Source organism: Vespa velutina, chromosome 17, assembly GCF_912470025.1.
Source record: "Vespa velutina chromosome 17, iVesVel2.1, whole genome shotgun sequence".
Lineage (NCBI taxonomy): Eukaryota > Metazoa > Arthropoda > Insecta > Hymenoptera > Vespidae > Vespa > Vespa velutina.
Window position 1 is genome coordinate 4,280,739 of NC_062204.1, and position 17,981 is coordinate 4,298,719.

Consider the following 17,981-nt stretch of genomic DNA (forward strand, 5'->3'; position numbering starts at 1 on the left):
CGATGAAAGAATTACGATATCAGGGTGAAGGAGGAAAGGACTCGCAACGGAACCTCCCCTTCGTGGTAGCAGCACATGACCAGCTAAAAGGCACACTTTGCTCGCAGAATTTTGAATGGACCTAAGACCCATTCGAAAGTTGCGTCGTAAGCGTTGGTCGGATTAACCCTTTGAACCAGGGCGCGATTCGCAATAAAGATCTCTAGATCCTTACGAAAGGTCCGGTAAACTTTGAGAATAAGAGGATAAGAGAGCGATAAATACGAATACGTTGGACAGATTTACATCGACGACGAAACTACTAGTGGCAAAGTACGAGGAGTGTTGTCGATTATTTGGATTCGTTCGAAGGAAACGATACGATTATCGAAACGGTGAAAGAAAGGAGGAAAGCAACGGAAGTGATCGTAGAGTAAATGAAGGAAACCCTTGCCGTGGCATCGATGGTACACGCCCTGCTGACTGGACTGTTTTTTTTATCGTTTCTACGACCGAAAAATCGACCCACCCCGTGGAAACAACCGATGAGCGCGGTCCAGGAGAGGAAAAGGAAGGAAGGAAGGAAGAAAGAGTACGAGTTGGAAAAGAGAGAAAGAGCCTGGTCGATTCGCCTGCAGCTGTAAACGGGGACCGCGTGGTGGGTGGAGATGCGAACGTTCGCCTTCGAGTCAGCATCGCACGTTTTCTCCTATTTCTAAGTCCTCATATAGTTTCCAACTTTCTTTCCTTTGAAATAGGAAAAAATAGGAAAGGGAATGGTGTTGTGTATCGTAAATGGTTCCTCCTACGAATCGAACTATCTCCCGTTGTCAAAGAAATTCCCTCTCTTAGAAAATTATCTCGTTTCTTTTTTCTTTCTTATGATGAACCAATGGGAGAAGAAGGGGGCGAAAGAAGAAAAAAAAAAAAAAAGAAAAGAAAATATCAATGATCGAGTTCTTCTTACGAGGATATCAATGTACCTACAAGAAACGATTTGGCTCGCGTGTAAAGCGTTATTCGAAAGACAGCGATCGGGTTACGATAGGGATGCTGGGGATAGGAAGGCTCCTCGACTAGCAAGAGAGAGAGAGAGAGAGAGAGAGAGAGAGATCGTTTCGTGGTTCGGCTCGTACCTAGATCGGATCGCGGTATTGAGTGGGCGTCGAGTTTGAGGCTCGGCCAGTCGATCTTGGTTTTGCTCTTTAACTGGGATCGCGCCCCTCTTTCGCTCTCTAAATGAGACTCGATGACCGGGCGAAAATCGAGAACTTGCTCCGAACGACGACACAGAGAAGATACTAGGAATGGGATCGTGATCGTGTGCGAATGGAGAAGCGATTAGTGATACTCGTGTTGCCGGATTTGACCATTGTAACGATAATTATGAAAGTGATGATTTGACTCAAAACTCGTGACAAACTGAACGAATAATATGGAATTTGTTAGATCACTTTCACAATCGATCGGGGCGATATCTTACGTTTGAAAAAAAGATTTAGTCTCGCCGCTAGTATTAGTTTTAATACGAATGTATACGATATATCGAAATAGTTCTCGATAGAGATCGAAGACAATGACTTTTGTTAGTCATTCACGATGGTTTTGTTCGGAGCAAGGATCAACGAGGAATAACAAATGGCGCGATAATTCGATTACGAGTCGATCTTGTAAGCGGTAAACGATCGCGTTTATTCCGCTAGACCATCTCGTATTTCGTGTATCATTTCGTAAGCGAGTACAACTGAGGAGAGTCGTCTTTGGTCGGTTCGACCGCCACGACCGCTACGGCGAGCGATACGACGCCGTCTGCATAACAAGCCGGTAATGTAGCGCCAAACGGAATGTATCCTCCCTTTCCCCCGTTACCTCCTCCCTTTAATTCCAATCATCCGTCTAATTTCGTCGCGTCTCCCAACGATATCCCGAATTTCCGCGATCCACAATGCCTTTCCTTCTTCATACTTTTTATTCCGCCCCCTTTTTTTTTTTTTTTTGCTTTAATTTTCCTCGCAATTTCCGTGGGAATTGCAAGATACGAGAGCATGCAGCTAAAAACGATTAGACGATTGGACAGGGGGAATCGTAATTTTCAACGTACGTACCCCCGCCGAGCGGAAACGTTGTTATCGCGAGAAAACGATGATGATTCGTCCTAATGAATTAATTATTGAGGGGCTCGATTACGATATTCGAAAGGGCGAGCACCAATGTCGACGTGGTTAAAGATGCGGAAAGGAGGCGGCGACGAAAGGAAAGCTTTTCGAGGGAGAATGCTTTCTATCCTTCTCGATTCGCGTCTATTATTCATGTATGAGAGCAAAGCGTGCTTCTGCGTCGCGGTAATATCGTCGTCGTACTACGAGACATTTAATTTTCGGTTTCGTGCGTCACACGAAGGGCGCGTCAAGGGTGAGTTTCAACGATTTACTCGTCGCCGCCGTCGTCCCTCCTACGGGATCGTCGTCCCTACGGGATCCTCGTGCTACTCGTTTCGAAAAAGTTAGGTTAATTCGAACAGCGGCCTGACGAGGAGATCGGTTGCTGCTCCGTCCCTAGAGAAGATTAGGTTAAGATTTGAAAAGTAAATTTTCGAGCCGATGCCACTCTCGAAATCTCTCGTCTCTCCTTCGATCTCCAGAAAAAATTCCGCTTCGGATGGGCCGCATCGCGACGGAGGTGGGTGTGACTCTCTACCGTTGATCCTATCGTACGCGTTTGTTTAAATAATCGGGCGTTTCGGAACCTTCGAGCGTATCATCGTGTCGGCATCAGGCTAACCAATATGTATGATAATTTCGACATGCCTTCACCTCATAATGGAGCCCAAGTACGTAAGCTATACGTGCCCTTGGACTTTCCTCGCCTCTCCTCTCCTCTTCCATCCTCTCCTCTTCTTTTTCCTCTTTTCATTTCTTCTCTCCTCTTTGACTCGATCGTTCCTTGACTGCACCCACCCTCGCCGCTACCAACCACGAACGTTTCTCCTCTTTCGGTCGTCTTAACGAGGCTAATCGCGTTAATACGCGTTAATATGAACACTACGACGATAGAGCATAAATAATAAAACGATTTTGTTATTACTTACGGGGTCTTGAGGAAAATGCAAAGGACACTGTTAACGATAGTAAAATTTGTCGAATTCTTAAATTGCCCGCCGTCATTTGCCGCCATTTTGCTTGGAATTCGTCGGTATCTTAGCGCCACCTATCGATGTATTTGTGTATTACGATATTCGAAAAGTAACCAATCAGGAGCCTGCGCGCGAAAAAATGAAAGGCGTCGTTATTATAGCGCATATATTATCGCATTTTCAACGCATTATGTTTGGATTTACATACACTTAAATACATTCAATAATTGCATAACCATTAACAACTGTTGCAGTACAATTTTTCCCACTTTTACGCCGCACAGACGTCGAAGATCGAAGAAGAGGATCGAAACGATCGTTCTCGCGAATCAAGTCGAATACGTTCACGCGCATAATGATATACGATAAAGTATAATATACACAGAAATAATTACATAGATACAGTTAGGCATAGATCGGTTTCGGTGTTTCTTTTTCTTTTCTTTTTTATATACACAGTTGTCCTATCAGAACGATCGCACGCATCTGATAGCGTGCGATGATTATTATTATTATTATTATTATTATTATTATTATTATTATTATTATTATTATTATTATTATTATTATTATTATTATCATTATTATTATTATTATTATTATCATTATTATTATTATTATTATAAAGGCTCTCTCGAAACGAATCGATTGTTTTATTCTTTAACGTAGTTGGAGAAAATACAATCTCTGTTCCGCTATTACAAACACGAGTATCGATCGTCTACATGCCTGCATGAAACGAATACTACTCGCTACTCGCGTTAGATCCTCGTCGATGAGAGCTTTAAGGTTTCCTCGAAGAAAGAGACGGCTTGATTAAGTCAAGCAATCACGATCAATCGAGTAACAACGATATTTCTTAGTTTGCGATCGGTCCTTTATCAACCACGAAATACTTTAATCGTTTCTAATTACTTACAAACCTATCGCGTCGATTACAAATGCGTTCGACGAATGATCGATCAAAGGAGAAATACTTTTTCGGGCTGCAAAAGTGAATGTTTTATCGCCCCCTTTTTTTTTTTCTTTGCACATACGAAGCCTTAATCTCATTGCCGATACGATCGAAGTTCGGTATCATCTTTTCAAAATTATTATTTCCTTTTACCGACACAACGACAATTCGCAGCAAAAACGACTATAGCAAGAATACAATTCATAGTATAATGCTTAGCGTTTGACGAACTTTATTGTTATTTCTTCTTCTTCTTCTTCTTCTTCTTATCATTATTATTATTATTATTATTATTATAAATAAATTACACGCACGTACTATTTGTCGAAGGAATCGTTCAGAGTCGAGCATACTTTGTGCAATACCAATTATTGATTGTAAAAAAGACAACGATAATAACGGCCATCTGAGGGACAAGGAAGCACGTTGCTATCGTTGCTATTGACAGAAATTATTCTATTACTATCGGACAGATACATACATCATCTACATACGTAGAACGTGCGTGTCTTTAGATTTACTTGTTTTGGCGCACAAAGAGTGCAAACAATTCGCACGAGACGATAACAATAATAAATTACACTATGTAAATATATATATAATTTTTGCCATACTCTATACACAAATATGCGGTGTGTTTTATTATGAATGGGGGGGGGGGGAAGAGGAAAAACAAAAAAAGAAAAAAGAAAAAAAAGAAAAAAAATTTGCACGTTAAAAGAAAACGAGAAAGAAACGATAGCCGTATTTTTCTAAACATGCATACAACAACAACAACAACAACAACAAACGAATACTACTTCTCTTTCCTAAAGTCTTAGTACAATAAAATCAAATTGATTGTGTACATGTAATAAGTGATCATAAAGAAAGCGCGTTTTCTTATGAAATACTTTTCAACGATTTTTCAACTACTCTTGTCTGATCACTTTTTTATACCAAGGAATGCACGATCGAACAGTTTACATCTGTCAAAATTCAATAAAGAATTTAACAAACAGTTTGGAAAAATAACATACAGTCTATTCCTTTCGTACAGCATCGAATAAATGGTGTAAGAGCCGCAAAAATCAAATAATAAACTAGAAGCGACTTATTAGAAGCTAAAGGCTTTGATCTACAACTTCATATAAATCGGTAATACAACTTCCTTATATCTCGGCACTGGTGTATATACAAACCCTTGGCGGTAGTTTTTGGTATGCATTATATATATACACGTGTAAACGATATTACCGTTTTCAATTTGTTTCTGATCTGAGGATATACGAGGAGTATATAGGCGCTTCGGTATTAAAGGACGCTCCCAATCGTCTGTATGCTACACGTCCACTGTTATTTTGACATTGTAAATGATCGAATTTTGATCTACATAAGAGACTACGTGTGTGATGTAAAGAAACGTACGATTACGCTACTATTGATATAATAAACTATACTTTTATAAAGCGTATTTAGTTTTCGAAGGTGGGTTATTTTCTCTATTCCTTCAAAAAGCCCAAAAGTCTGGCCGTTTGTACATACACATATACGATTCATCGAATAGAGCACCAAATTAAGATCGAGCGGAAATATTAACGGAAAAAGACGACAATACCTTGAATAAGTTTTAAAGGAACAAAAAGGTCGATATCTTACATTGCATTTTTAAGAAATCTATCGCGATAACGCATCCTGCTGTTATGAGATAAACATTTCTCACGTATATCGTATCGTTCGTTAAATCTGAATAATAGTTAGATCTATTAAGTACCAACAAGCGCACTTACGACCGCGGTGGCACTCTTCTTAATCTCTCTGTTTCTACAGATCGTTGATCAAACTCCATGTGATGCTTGTCCGACGACGACGACAACGATTAAATGGAGAATAATTCTTCTAAATTTAGTTTTAAACGTTGAAACGAGTCTCGGAACCATCGGCTAACATCAACGTGACCGTACGATTGTTTATCCATACGAGTCGAGCTAAACGCATAGGATTCAATCGCGTTACGTCGTTGATGGGCGCAGTACTGTATGATTTAACGCATCGAATTTGTGAATTACCCAGACCGAACATACCACTACTTGTTTGCTAAAAAAAATAAATAAAAAATATTTTCCTTTTAATATTTCTACTTATTTCTAGGCTTATTGATAGAATATATATCATAACTATCTCAAAAAATATAACATATATATATATATATATATATATATATATATATATATATATATATATATATATATATATATATATATATATATATATATATATATATTATATTTTACTTATTTACTTATTTACTTTATTGCCAGTTATTTATTTACTTACTTGCCAGAAGCAAAGCTTATTTTCAGAACACGAATAGCTAACTAAAAATTTGCCCTCCGGTGAAAATGCTAATGCGGTTACAGGACCTTGATGCGCGGGTACCGTTTGACACTTGACGTTACCTCGAAGTTCGTAAAGCGCCAATTGTCCACCCCTGCCGCCTACAGCTATCCTGCGTGTTGCTGTACAATGACTGACCTGAAATGTACGAGATCAGATTTAATAAACGAAAACTCCTTCCTAAATTCTTCCTAAATTCAGGAACTTATACAAACTTGATTGAATCTGCAAACAGCAGGGAATACTTCCGACAATGGTTTCGCTTTCAAGTGACCAGGATCTAAACAATGTAATATTATATCCATGACCTGAAAATACATGAAATTTAATATCTACAGAAGATTACTGCGATCGACGTTAGATATTAAAAATAAAATGAATGCGATCATACTTCGACCAAAAGATCGCTCATTTCACTTTGCATCTTGTCAATTAATTGTTCTACTATTCTGAGTATCTCGGGCTTTGCCCTAGTCAACACGCTTGCTCCTACATTGACGTTCAAAGTCTGTGCATTTTGCTGCACCGTATTAAATCTGGCTACTTCTCGTGCCATCGTCGTAATGAACGCTGCCGGTCTAGCAGTAGCTATTAAGGTTAAAGCGTGACGTGCCGTACGACATGTATCAGCTTGAGGAGTGAGCGGAAGACCGTAGGTCATACTTGGTACCAACTTATCTGCATCGCAACACATCTCAAGAAGCCCTAAAAGTACCTATTAGAATAAAATATTGATAGACAATGGCAATTAAATGATAATGCCTTAATATAAATATAAAATAAAGAAAGAATTATCTTTTATTTTAAAACCTGATCTCTCACCTTGGATACATCCAAATATGGTTCCCACACAGTAAAACCTCTACCAATGAGGTCAATGGCAGCCCTTCGTAATGGTGTATGCAAAGGTAATTTAGGAGAATGCGGTGCGTGTAACAGATGCGTCAAAGCCATACTGGTGTGTCTAGCGAGATTGTTATTTCCAATGCCAAAACCTTCCACGATCGAACTTTTCCGCCTTTGTTCGCTATCTCTTCTTTGGTTAGTCGTAGTAACATCTTGACCAAATTCGGCACCAATTACGCCCAATAATACCACCGCAGTAGTCTGTTTACGTTTCAGTTCCGCTACGCTCGATGGCTTCCTAGCTACGCTTACTTCTGAAATTATTGAAATATTAATAATACCGGATTAGAAAGAAAAATAATAGATTTATGAATATTCATATACACCTTCGGCCAGTTCTTCTTCTTCATCCTCATCATCGCCTTGCGTCTCATTCATTGGAACCGGGCTACCTGACGTCGGTGGAGTTTGATTTTGAATTTGTGGTGCAATAGGTTCCTGAGTACTATACATTGGCAAATATTGTGACCAACTGTCGACGAGTGCTTTTCTGCCTTTTGGACCCATTCTGCCTAATTCGGCCAGTAATAAAGCTTGAGCCGCTTCTCGTATCTGAAAATACGAGATTTAAAATGAATTATTCAAAAAGTCATTCAGCAAACGAAATCGATATACGACGAACCTCTAAACATTGATGTTGCCATCTGCGTGCCATCATTTCTACTTGCGGCCGTTTAAACGTTTTTGTTCCACCTTGTGCGGTTACCTTGTCCGGTAAAAGTACACAATGTAAAGTAGCTAAAAGAGACCAACCCTGTTTGATTTGTGCCTGCTGGACAGTATAAATTTCTTCAATTTCCTCTTCTGCTTTATTCCAATTGACGGTTGCTCTATTACCGGGTCTACGCAAAGTAAAAAGTATAATTCATTTTCTTGATATTACTTTCTTTCTTATATTTTGATTAATCTAATTTTACCTGTGCATCTTTCGATTTCGTTCCTGTTCAGGTACGAAGGTTGCATTATTCATGGACATTAAAGTATTGGCTAATGCTACTACAGCCAATAAATGGTTACTTGTTATAGTTGTTGATAATTCCCAATGGGCTCTTGCGGTAAAGGCTCTAGTAAGTCTCTCTTGCCTTACTAATTCAACAGGTAATCTTTGTTCCAATTGCGTTGCAGGTTCACCGGCAGGTTCCAATTGAGTTTGCCAAGTTGGAAGTAATAATGACATATAGCCTGCAAAAAAAAAGAAAAAAAGACATTATTCAATTAAGATAACACATATTTCTATTTATATAATTTATAACGTAATACTTTCATACCTCCCTTAGATAACACCCCGAACGAAACTGGTACCATAGGTCTTAACAATCCTAATTTTCCCTCACAAACTCGATCTAAGTCTGGATCCATTCCCCATGCATGTAAAAGACTTAGAAGTAACTGAGCAACTTCCATCGTTGCGTTTGGCTCACTAAACGCACCGTTCCTTTTGAGATTGTTTTTCGCGATATCATTACTGTTCCAATTGTCACCTATGAAACACAACATAAGAGAATCTATTATAAATTACTATTTCAATATTACTCCAGAAAATCTACAAAAATGTGCGTCGACGCGATGAATGCGTGCTACGTTAAGTGATCGCCTATACCGTGTCAATTTAAGGTATATCAATTTTCACTGTAAAAAAAAATATCACCACTTCAGAGATTAAAAAAAGACATGAAGAAATATTCTCAATATCTTTCAATGCTGGAAAGCAAAAAATAAATTCTTAATAAATGTAATATAACATGAATATAAGAAAAAAATACAATTGAGAAGCTATGATAATGCACTTGTAGTGTACAACAATTCGAATGTTGCTTGTCACTTTATACGTGTATATAAGTGATTAGTTCAAACTATACACATACACAAATGGCTATGAACTGATAAAAGTATGATTAAATAATATTAATGTGTTTTCATTTGCAATAAGCAAATAGTAAGAAGCTCTAACTGTGACGACAACTATTACACATGTAAAGTAAGTAATCTGCATTCTATATTGTCATTTTCCATATAATTTAGTAACTTACCATGAGATCTGGTAATAATTGAAAAATGCGTGCATAAAATATAAATAATATTTCACACGTGCTAGCTAGAAAATTAGCGAGTACACTCGATATATCCTATATTTTAAGTGGAAACAAGAAATGCGTTGTCACTACATACAAAAAATAGAAAGCAAATTGTCAATTCTAAAGGCGGAAATACCCATGCACAATAACATGAGTGACATAAGCCACCTTGTTCTTCTTTTGGCTAACCTTTGCCGTCAAGAGTGGACGGCTTGAGGCCTACACTTTCTGCCTTAGCTTGTAATTTAGTGTGCACATTCTCCGCCCCTTCCTTCATCTTAGCCAATATACCTATAGAAATAAACTCCTTTAGATGTATTATCTTCGAAGATATGATCGAAGGAACCTCCTACTTTGGATTATCTATTTAACTACGATGATGATTGTATCTGATCTTACGTTTCGTCTATCATAAACACCCTTCAACAAAGTATTTATGGAAACTAAGAACACGCTTGAGTAAGTTCGAAGAACTCTATAAATATTCTGGTATAGATTAGCGTTATTAGGTGAAATAAAATGAAATCTAGAATATTCATGAAGTCATTCATACAACATGCAACTCTCGAGCGATTATGTGCATTGCACAATTTCTCCTAGAATCTTATTAGAGGGAAAAAAAAAAAAAAAAAAAAAAAAAAAAAGAAAGATAAGTACTGAGAATTGCAGCATATTAACAGCTGTCCCAGATACTGATTATTATCGATGACATTGTTCTTTTGCACATTTTCGATGTGTGAGAACAGTCGTTTGAATGTGCATCAAAATAAGGATGTTTCTTCATAATGAATAAACAAAACTACGAGTTGAAAGACAAAAAACAATATTAAGGACGATACCGTGACGGTCCTTCTCCTTTAAAATTCGTTCAACGTCACCTGCCTTATCCTTGACACGACCGAAAAAATCTACAAAGACATACACCAAGTGAAATACCTCCATTTATTTAAGGATCAAGAATAATTGAAAGATTTATATATCCACATAATGATTTAATTTTCATAATGATTTAATAAATAAATACCTGCAATTTTTTTATGAGCATCTGGACTTGCAGATTGAGTGAGGGCAGCAACCTTTTGATATTCGGATGCTGAAATTAATCCTTGAGATTCTAACGATCCTGGTGACATAGTGCCATACTCGTCGCTCAATAATTGCACTAAATAAATAACCATGCATTAACATTAGAAGCAAATCATTCGTTGAATTATATACGACACACATCGGAAACATACCTATTAATGCTTCAATATCAAAAAATAATATATGACTTTCAGGATCCTTAGGATTGCTTCTAAAACCTTGTATCATCAACGGTGATCCCTTAGCTTTTATTTGGTTCCCATGATCTGTACCGTGCCCACCATGAAGTTGCTGCAATTGATGCAAACCTCTTTGCGTTGCATGCCTAATTGCCGATAGATTCCGATGTCTTAAACCTCTGCAGAAATTATATAACGTTAATCATAATACATAAAATTACTCTGCAAATGTTCTAATGCTAAATTCACATGAGGTTCTCACCATCCGTGCTGCAAGATTTCATTTACCTAAAGAAATGTACAGCTGGATTAGCTAATCCAAGTTCACCACTAGCGGCAGTTCCACCAGCCGCTGTCATAGTATTCTCGTCGCAGGCGAATAGTACCTCCTCGGCGATTATACCTACAATGCGAAAAACGCTTTATATATTTTATATTAAATATATTACAGGATGACAGAGTGAGAGGAATAATCTATAAAATATATAATCCTCAATGTGTTTTCAAAAGGTTTAGTATCCATAGTTGGTATAATACTTAAATCTATTTAAAATTAAAGTAATAAATGATGTTTTTTTACCATGCAACACTCTGTCTAAGTGACCAGTTTCCATTTGCCACACGTACACGGCACCATCCGAACATCCAACTATCATAAAATCGTCCAAAGGTCTCCACTTTATAGTAACTACAGGGAAAAGATGTCGAGAAGCCAAAACAACACATTTTCTCTCCGCCAACGATAATAAAGTCACGCTATGATCGGATGCCACGCTGCAAATACATTTCTGTATTCTAGGCTGCAATAAATTATGAATAATAATTATGAAAAATATTAGTAGATAAAAGGTTTAATTATATAAATGGGGGAAGAACTTAACATACGCTACAATTATCCGGAGGAACCATCAATTGTGTAATTTCACCGGCATGAACACAAAATCGATGAATCAATGTACCGGCATACAAGTCCCAAAGACAAACGGCAAAATCTACGGAACCAGAAACAAGATGTGCACGATCGTAACGTGGTGCTGCTCCATGCGGATACAAAAGACAATTTACTCGTCCTGAATGACCTAATAATACCTGATGTGGTGGCCAATCTGTAGAATATTAAAAAAAAATTCATTAAACAAGAACATACATATTTATAAAAAGTACACATAAAGAAAATACGGATATTTTACCATCATATTGCTGATGATTGCCATGAAGCAATTGTAGCATCACTGTCTGTGTGGCTGGTACAATAATAATACTACCGTCCTCACGGCCAACAACTAAACGACTTTGCTGTGGTAAGTATATACTGGCAGTCAACTTAATACCATTCTTATCTCCGGAATCCAATTGATCCAGGATACCAACAGGTGGTGGTTTCATTGCTTCCCAAGCAGCTGTTAAACTTGTTGTAACTGTGGGCGATAATGTAGGTGTTGAGGAACCATCATTCTGACATATCTGTACCAATTGTTGTGCTGTTAATTCAGGTACTTTCCAAAGTACAACGACTCCTTCGCTATCACCGCGGAGTAAATACTTTAATGTTTTATTCTGTCTTTGAACTGTAACTAGTCTCATTGCAGGTGGGCAAGACAGTGGCTAATGCAAAAATAAAACGTACATATGAATTAAAAATAATAAGATGAGAAACGTGATTAATAATTTAATAAATAATTCAATTTTTTCTTTACCTTATCTCCTGGTTGAGTCAGAATACAATAAAGATAAGGTTGATCATACTCTGTCCCAGCTGTATGAAAACTTTTGTTATCTGCAACGCTACTGAGATCATAAAATACAAAATAAAAATTACAAACATATTTCACATACACATTACTTATGACCATTTTTATTATATTCAGATAAAATCATTAATAAGTATCCCCATAAGTAATGTTTTATTATTGTTAAACATTAAAAAAATTAGATATACTCTTTATAACATTGCTTTTCACATGTACATTCTTTTATCCTATTTTATATCTCATAAAGAAGTGTGCATTAGTGGTTCATGCAAAGCAGTTTCAAGCAAATTAAACATAGTAATACAGTGAATGAAATATTGCAAGAAAAGTGGGTAGTTATTTTATACGGTAAGTCTATAAAAAATATTTACTTAATCGATGATTAACAAAAATTACACGAGTTAATATGTAAAACAACTAATTATGATAAACCTATAATGCTGCTTGTAATACAAGTAGAATAAAATAATAGGCAATATGGCCGAATACAATTATATTTAAATTATAAAACAATATATATATATATATATTTATTTATTTATTTATATTACTTCCAATTGATCATACTTCATCAATGAATAATGATGAAATGGAAGATGCATAATGTGATAAAAGCAATAATTTGAGCCTTTAAGCAGCAAAAGGTTTGAAAGAAGAAAAGACAAAAAGGAAATCTGAGAGATATAAATAAACAAAATAAATGAGAAATAGTAAAAGTAAAGGGGTGAATGTAAGGGAAATCATGATAATAACCATATGAAAAAAGAAAAAATACCAAAAACCAGTAAGATTAAGATAGAATCGAGGTAGGTCTATAATAAAAAAAAACAGACGTTGTAAAGTGATTTACGGAGGTTACCTGCTGAGAGCCTTGCCCTTCAGCTTGCTAGAAGACCAGACCACCCATGGAGTGCAGTAGATGTATGTTATGTAGAAAAGACACATCACCGTAAAACAGATCATCGTGTTAATTGGCATGTGATGTTTGTGACAGGGGAGAATTAAATATAAGAGTATTTATACATAATCAAACAAATCTAATGATGTTCAAGAAAAATGCAATATAGGACTTCCTTGGAAAAAGAAATGGAAAGAATTGTTCTTTCAGTAAAAGGTAAATGATTATGTGTAAATATATTGGATGACATTATGAAATAAATAATACTAATTTTTAGTAACGTCTATGTTAAAACAAAAAAAAAAAAAAAGATATAATGAGATTATAGTAAATGCATAATAATTAAGTTTAATTTTTGGAAATTATTATTTGACATCAAATAATTATGTATCTAATATGCAGTTATGTGTGACAAATGGAAGAAAGAAATTGGGAGAAAAAAATATTGAATTTGTGCATTGCCAGCAAGTGCTTCTACAGAGCAATATCCAGCTCCAATTTAAAAATTAAGGGAAGCTGATTTTTTTAAACAAATTCAAAAGATAAGATTAAGGATTAACATACTAATACAACTGACAGGCATTCTAATTACTTATATGTGTAATAATGGATATTAGTTTTATCATGTTAAGTACAATATTGTTATACCCTATAAAATATTTTACTATTTTAATTACACATTAGTATTGTTATACCCTACAAAATATTTTACTATTTTAATTACTCATTAAATTAGATTGCTGGAATAAATTAGAAATTAGAAATTTTTGTATCATCAAAATGTTTACATGATTATGGAGATAGGTAACATCAATAATTTTTATAGGGCTTTTCAAGATCTCAATTTAAGCAATAGAAAAACAAGTAAACTTGTTCTTTGCAAGAACATACTTAGCTGGCAATTTATAAAGATAGCCATGACCCTCATCACTCCAGAGAATAACACGATCTGCAGCCAAAAAATCACCTGCCATCCAACGTTCACCCCGAGGCGCTGTTATGGAACATAGGACCGAAAAATCACCCGCATCGAATATCTGTAGAAACATAAGGATTGACGTTATATAATTCAAATTGATAGAAAAAAAAAAATTAATAATATAACATAATATTATATATATTTATATTTATAGTTTAGAATAAAATTACAACCAACCTGCCAATATTTAGAGCATACAATAAGAACTGTACGTTGATTGTATGGGCAGCAAGTCATCGCGAGAGCATTCAAACATCGTATTTGTTTGCTCTCATGTTCGTAAAGAGGTTCGCTGTTACGATTTTCGTGTCCCAAAAGCGTCCACACCTTGACTGTACCCGTCGTTGTCAGAGCCAACACAACGTCGTCTTTAAATGAATTAAAGCGCCTGTGTTGCGCGTTAACTAAATCTAAATAGGTACTATAGGATTTTAAACAATAAAAATCTTAATAAATTATCCAGTTGACCATAACTTTATACTGGACTTTTTCTTAATAAAATTTAAAAATAAATATTATTAATTGTATAATTAAAAACTTTTCCCATGCATTTCCATGCGTATAATAAATATAGAAAATTTACATTTTACTAGTAAAGTTTTATTTATATCATAGAAATAGAAATAGACTGTACCAACGCTAAACCCATCATGCTTTATATATATATATGTATATATATATATATATGTATATATATATATATATATATATACACAAAAATAAATCTAAATAATAAAGGTTTGATTGATAAATCAAATGAAGACAAGATTAACACGTCTTTAGGGAACATTTTTTGATAACCCATCTATTTACTTCGTGTGCATTATAATACTGAAAGAGAAAAAGAGCTCCATATTTAATTTAGTATGTTAGTATATTATAAGAAAAAAAAGAAGAGAAAGAAAAAATGAAATATCAACATGCTTATTTAACTTCAAGAAAAAAGAAAAAAAGAAAAAAAGAAAAAAGAAAAAAAAAAGAAACAACAATCCCTTAAGATTAATAACTATATTTACAAATAAGTTTTACATAAAAAATAAATATTATTAGTATATACTTACGATAGGTACAGTATACCAAATTAGTATAAGGAATTAAGTCAATGCATGTCAGTATAAATGTAATGTATACTATCAATAGACTAAAATGTAGGATGTCATGTTCGATGAGAAGAAGCATGAATAGTATGTGTTAATGTAATAGTGCAAGGATTAGTGATATTGACTCATTTTCTACCAATGGCACAAAGTGTAACGCAAAGAGAGAGATAATTTGTGAAAAATATAATATTAAGAAAAATAATTGATGACAGAAGTGATATAGCGTTGAACATCAGTGCTTTAGCACTGGATTGTATCCACTCGCATTTACATGCTGCAACAATGTAATTTATATTAAAATTCCAACTCTATTATATAAATTACCAATACTAAATTATATAATGTACGAATTAAAGAAGTCGCGAAGTACCCTTCTTATATTTGGCCATCTCGAAAAATTCTAAATTAAAATGAATTTTATCATAATCAAATCTATATATTATACCCAAAGCATAAAACATATCTGAATTAATCGCATAATTTGAAATCCAATAATAAACCATAAAATACAGAGAGATAATAGGTTAATATCTCTGTTTTTACCATATAATACGAAGATTTGTTATACTGATGTTTCCACATTATAAAACAATATAATAGAATAAAAATATAAAAGATAAATGAAATCAAAAAAGGCTGAACCAGCGGAGAAACATTACAAAATTATACTTATGAGTTACCAAGAAGTATTATGCACAATTTGATAAATTAAAAATTTTCAGATGATATAATATAATGAGTATTAACATAGAATTATAGACAAATGAAACTAGTATATAATATCAGCTTCATTTTTCATTATTATATTTTCTTTTGTAAAAATAAATAAATATGTGCATAATACAAATTGACAAAAAATTGGTAGAAGATAAGATAGCATTGTATGGTATAAGCGTAGGTGTGATGAAGTGTAACTAACTTGTATGCACGTAGAACCGACCTTTCCGTTTGGCCGGCCGTAGAACGTGCAAAGCACTAATCCAATCAGGATTCACCCGAGAACTCAGTGTGAATAGCACTTCCAAACTAAATGGATCCATTACTAAAACCTCCGGATAATACCTGTACACATGTGATACAAAAAATATTATAAATTTGTTAGATATTTAAAAAGAAATGAATAGAATTAATTTATTATATACCCAGAACAAAACAATCTAACATCTTCTCCTCCAGCTGAGACATAAGGCAACATTTGCGTATGAACATTGTTAAGCTTTACTGCTTCGCGACATTTTCCATCAACTAAATCCCAAGTGCACATCTCTCCGCTTTCACTGCTACTAACAATATAATTTTGCTCCATGATAACACTAGCTCGACTTAGGCACATTATTGGAGCGGTATGACCAACGAGTAAACATCTTGGTGTCATCTGAAAAAAAAAGAAAGAAAAAAATCAAGATAAACAAAATGGAGCCTTTTATAGAAAAACAAAATATAATTACCTTTAACGTTTCGGGATCAACTTGCCATAAACATATCTGACCGTCGTAACATCCCGTAACTAAAGTTTTTTGGTCTCGTGATAAATAAACGCAAGAAATACAATGAGTTGGTGCTATTCGACCCCATAGTACTATAGGGACTACTAAACTTGTACCTGCTGTCATATTGAAGTTTTATCTGAAAATTAATTTAAATTTATACAGATCAAGGCAAACTTAAAGAATATTTTAATTAAAATAAAAATTAGTACTGGTAATAAAGTATCAGTAAATTTTTAAGCTTTATATCATTAATATTTATTATTGAAAACTTAAAAATAACAAATAAAGTAGGCTACTGGCTGAAATGTCTATAAAAAAGAAAAAACGTCGATCTAGGAACAAACATGATTTAGAAGTAGGTATAGGACTATATGATACAAAAAAGATAACTCTCAGATAAATAAATGACAAACCAATAACGTATTTTCATATGTATCGTAACTCGCATTGACGATATTAATATCTTTAATTTAAAGGAAATAAATCAAATCGAATAAACGCATGGACAAAAATTTCCTGTCATATTACATTGAAACAATAATCGTTTATAATCTTAAAGAATTATTAAAAGCAATTACAGCGAAGGCGTCTGCTATATTATATTCGCAAGATGTCACTTACAATCCTAATAATCTTGACATGTTTTTCAATATCTTTGCAACCTTTTGCATGCATTTATCAAAATGGAATGTATAAAAATGCAAAAATATTTACCAGAAACACCAATTAACAATGACAACTACTTCAAACGTCAAAATTGGCGTTATATGCCGAAAATTGTTCCTTCCTTACTGTACTTTCACGATCGCGGCCATCTTGATGTGAGGATTGTGTCACTCAAGTGAATCGTACAATCAGCTGTTCTATGTCAAAAGATCCCTAGAGTAATAATGCCAGGATTCAGTTATTTATTAAGAATATCGAATAATATTCAAGTGATATTAAATGACTGTTAATCTTTTCGATTAACTTTTTAATATTTTTTTTCCTAAACGTTAATTGGATGACACACTAAAATTCCAAGTAAACTTTTAAAAATCGTTCCAATAATTTGGAGCTTGGACATATCTGTAA

At 34.7% G+C, this 17,981-nt stretch overlaps 1 protein-coding gene across 9 annotated transcripts; it reads right to left on the bottom strand.

Moving 5' to 3' along the window:
• Positions 1 to 3,487: 3,487 nt before the first annotated feature.
• Positions 3,488 to 17,958, bottom strand: LOC124955162 (WD repeat-containing protein 7). Of its 9 annotated transcripts, none has more exons than XM_047509153.1 (25): positions 17,622 to 17,958; positions 16,866 to 17,043; positions 16,560 to 16,792; positions 16,337 to 16,479; positions 14,495 to 14,685; positions 14,230 to 14,375; positions 13,300 to 13,326; positions 12,387 to 12,477; positions 11,880 to 12,294; positions 11,575 to 11,795; positions 11,270 to 11,489; positions 10,978 to 11,092; positions 10,663 to 10,868; positions 10,449 to 10,586; positions 10,264 to 10,332; positions 9,614 to 9,715; positions 8,618 to 8,830; positions 8,267 to 8,531; positions 7,972 to 8,191; positions 7,676 to 7,901; positions 7,266 to 7,600; positions 6,835 to 7,158; positions 6,659 to 6,751; positions 6,384 to 6,581; positions 3,488 to 6,143 (listed from the first exon to the last, which is right to left on the bottom strand). In XM_047509153.1, exons 2-25 carry the CDS (start codon positions 17,028 to 17,030, stop codon positions 5,958 to 5,960), a joined length of 4,542 nt encoding a protein of 1,513 aa, XP_047365109.1. In that variant the 5' UTR covers positions 17,031 to 17,043; positions 17,622 to 17,958; the 3' UTR covers positions 3,488 to 5,957. The 9 variants fall into 9 exon arrangements, with proteins under 9 accessions (XP_047365109.1, XP_047365108.1, XP_047365110.1 ...); XM_047509152.1 differs by having other exon boundaries at positions 7,266 to 7,603; positions 12,387 to 12,474; positions 17,622 to 17,957; XM_047509154.1 differs by having other exon boundaries at positions 7,266 to 7,603; positions 16,358 to 16,479; positions 17,622 to 17,956.
• Between the last annotated feature and the right edge of the window lie 23 nt (positions 17,959 to 17,981).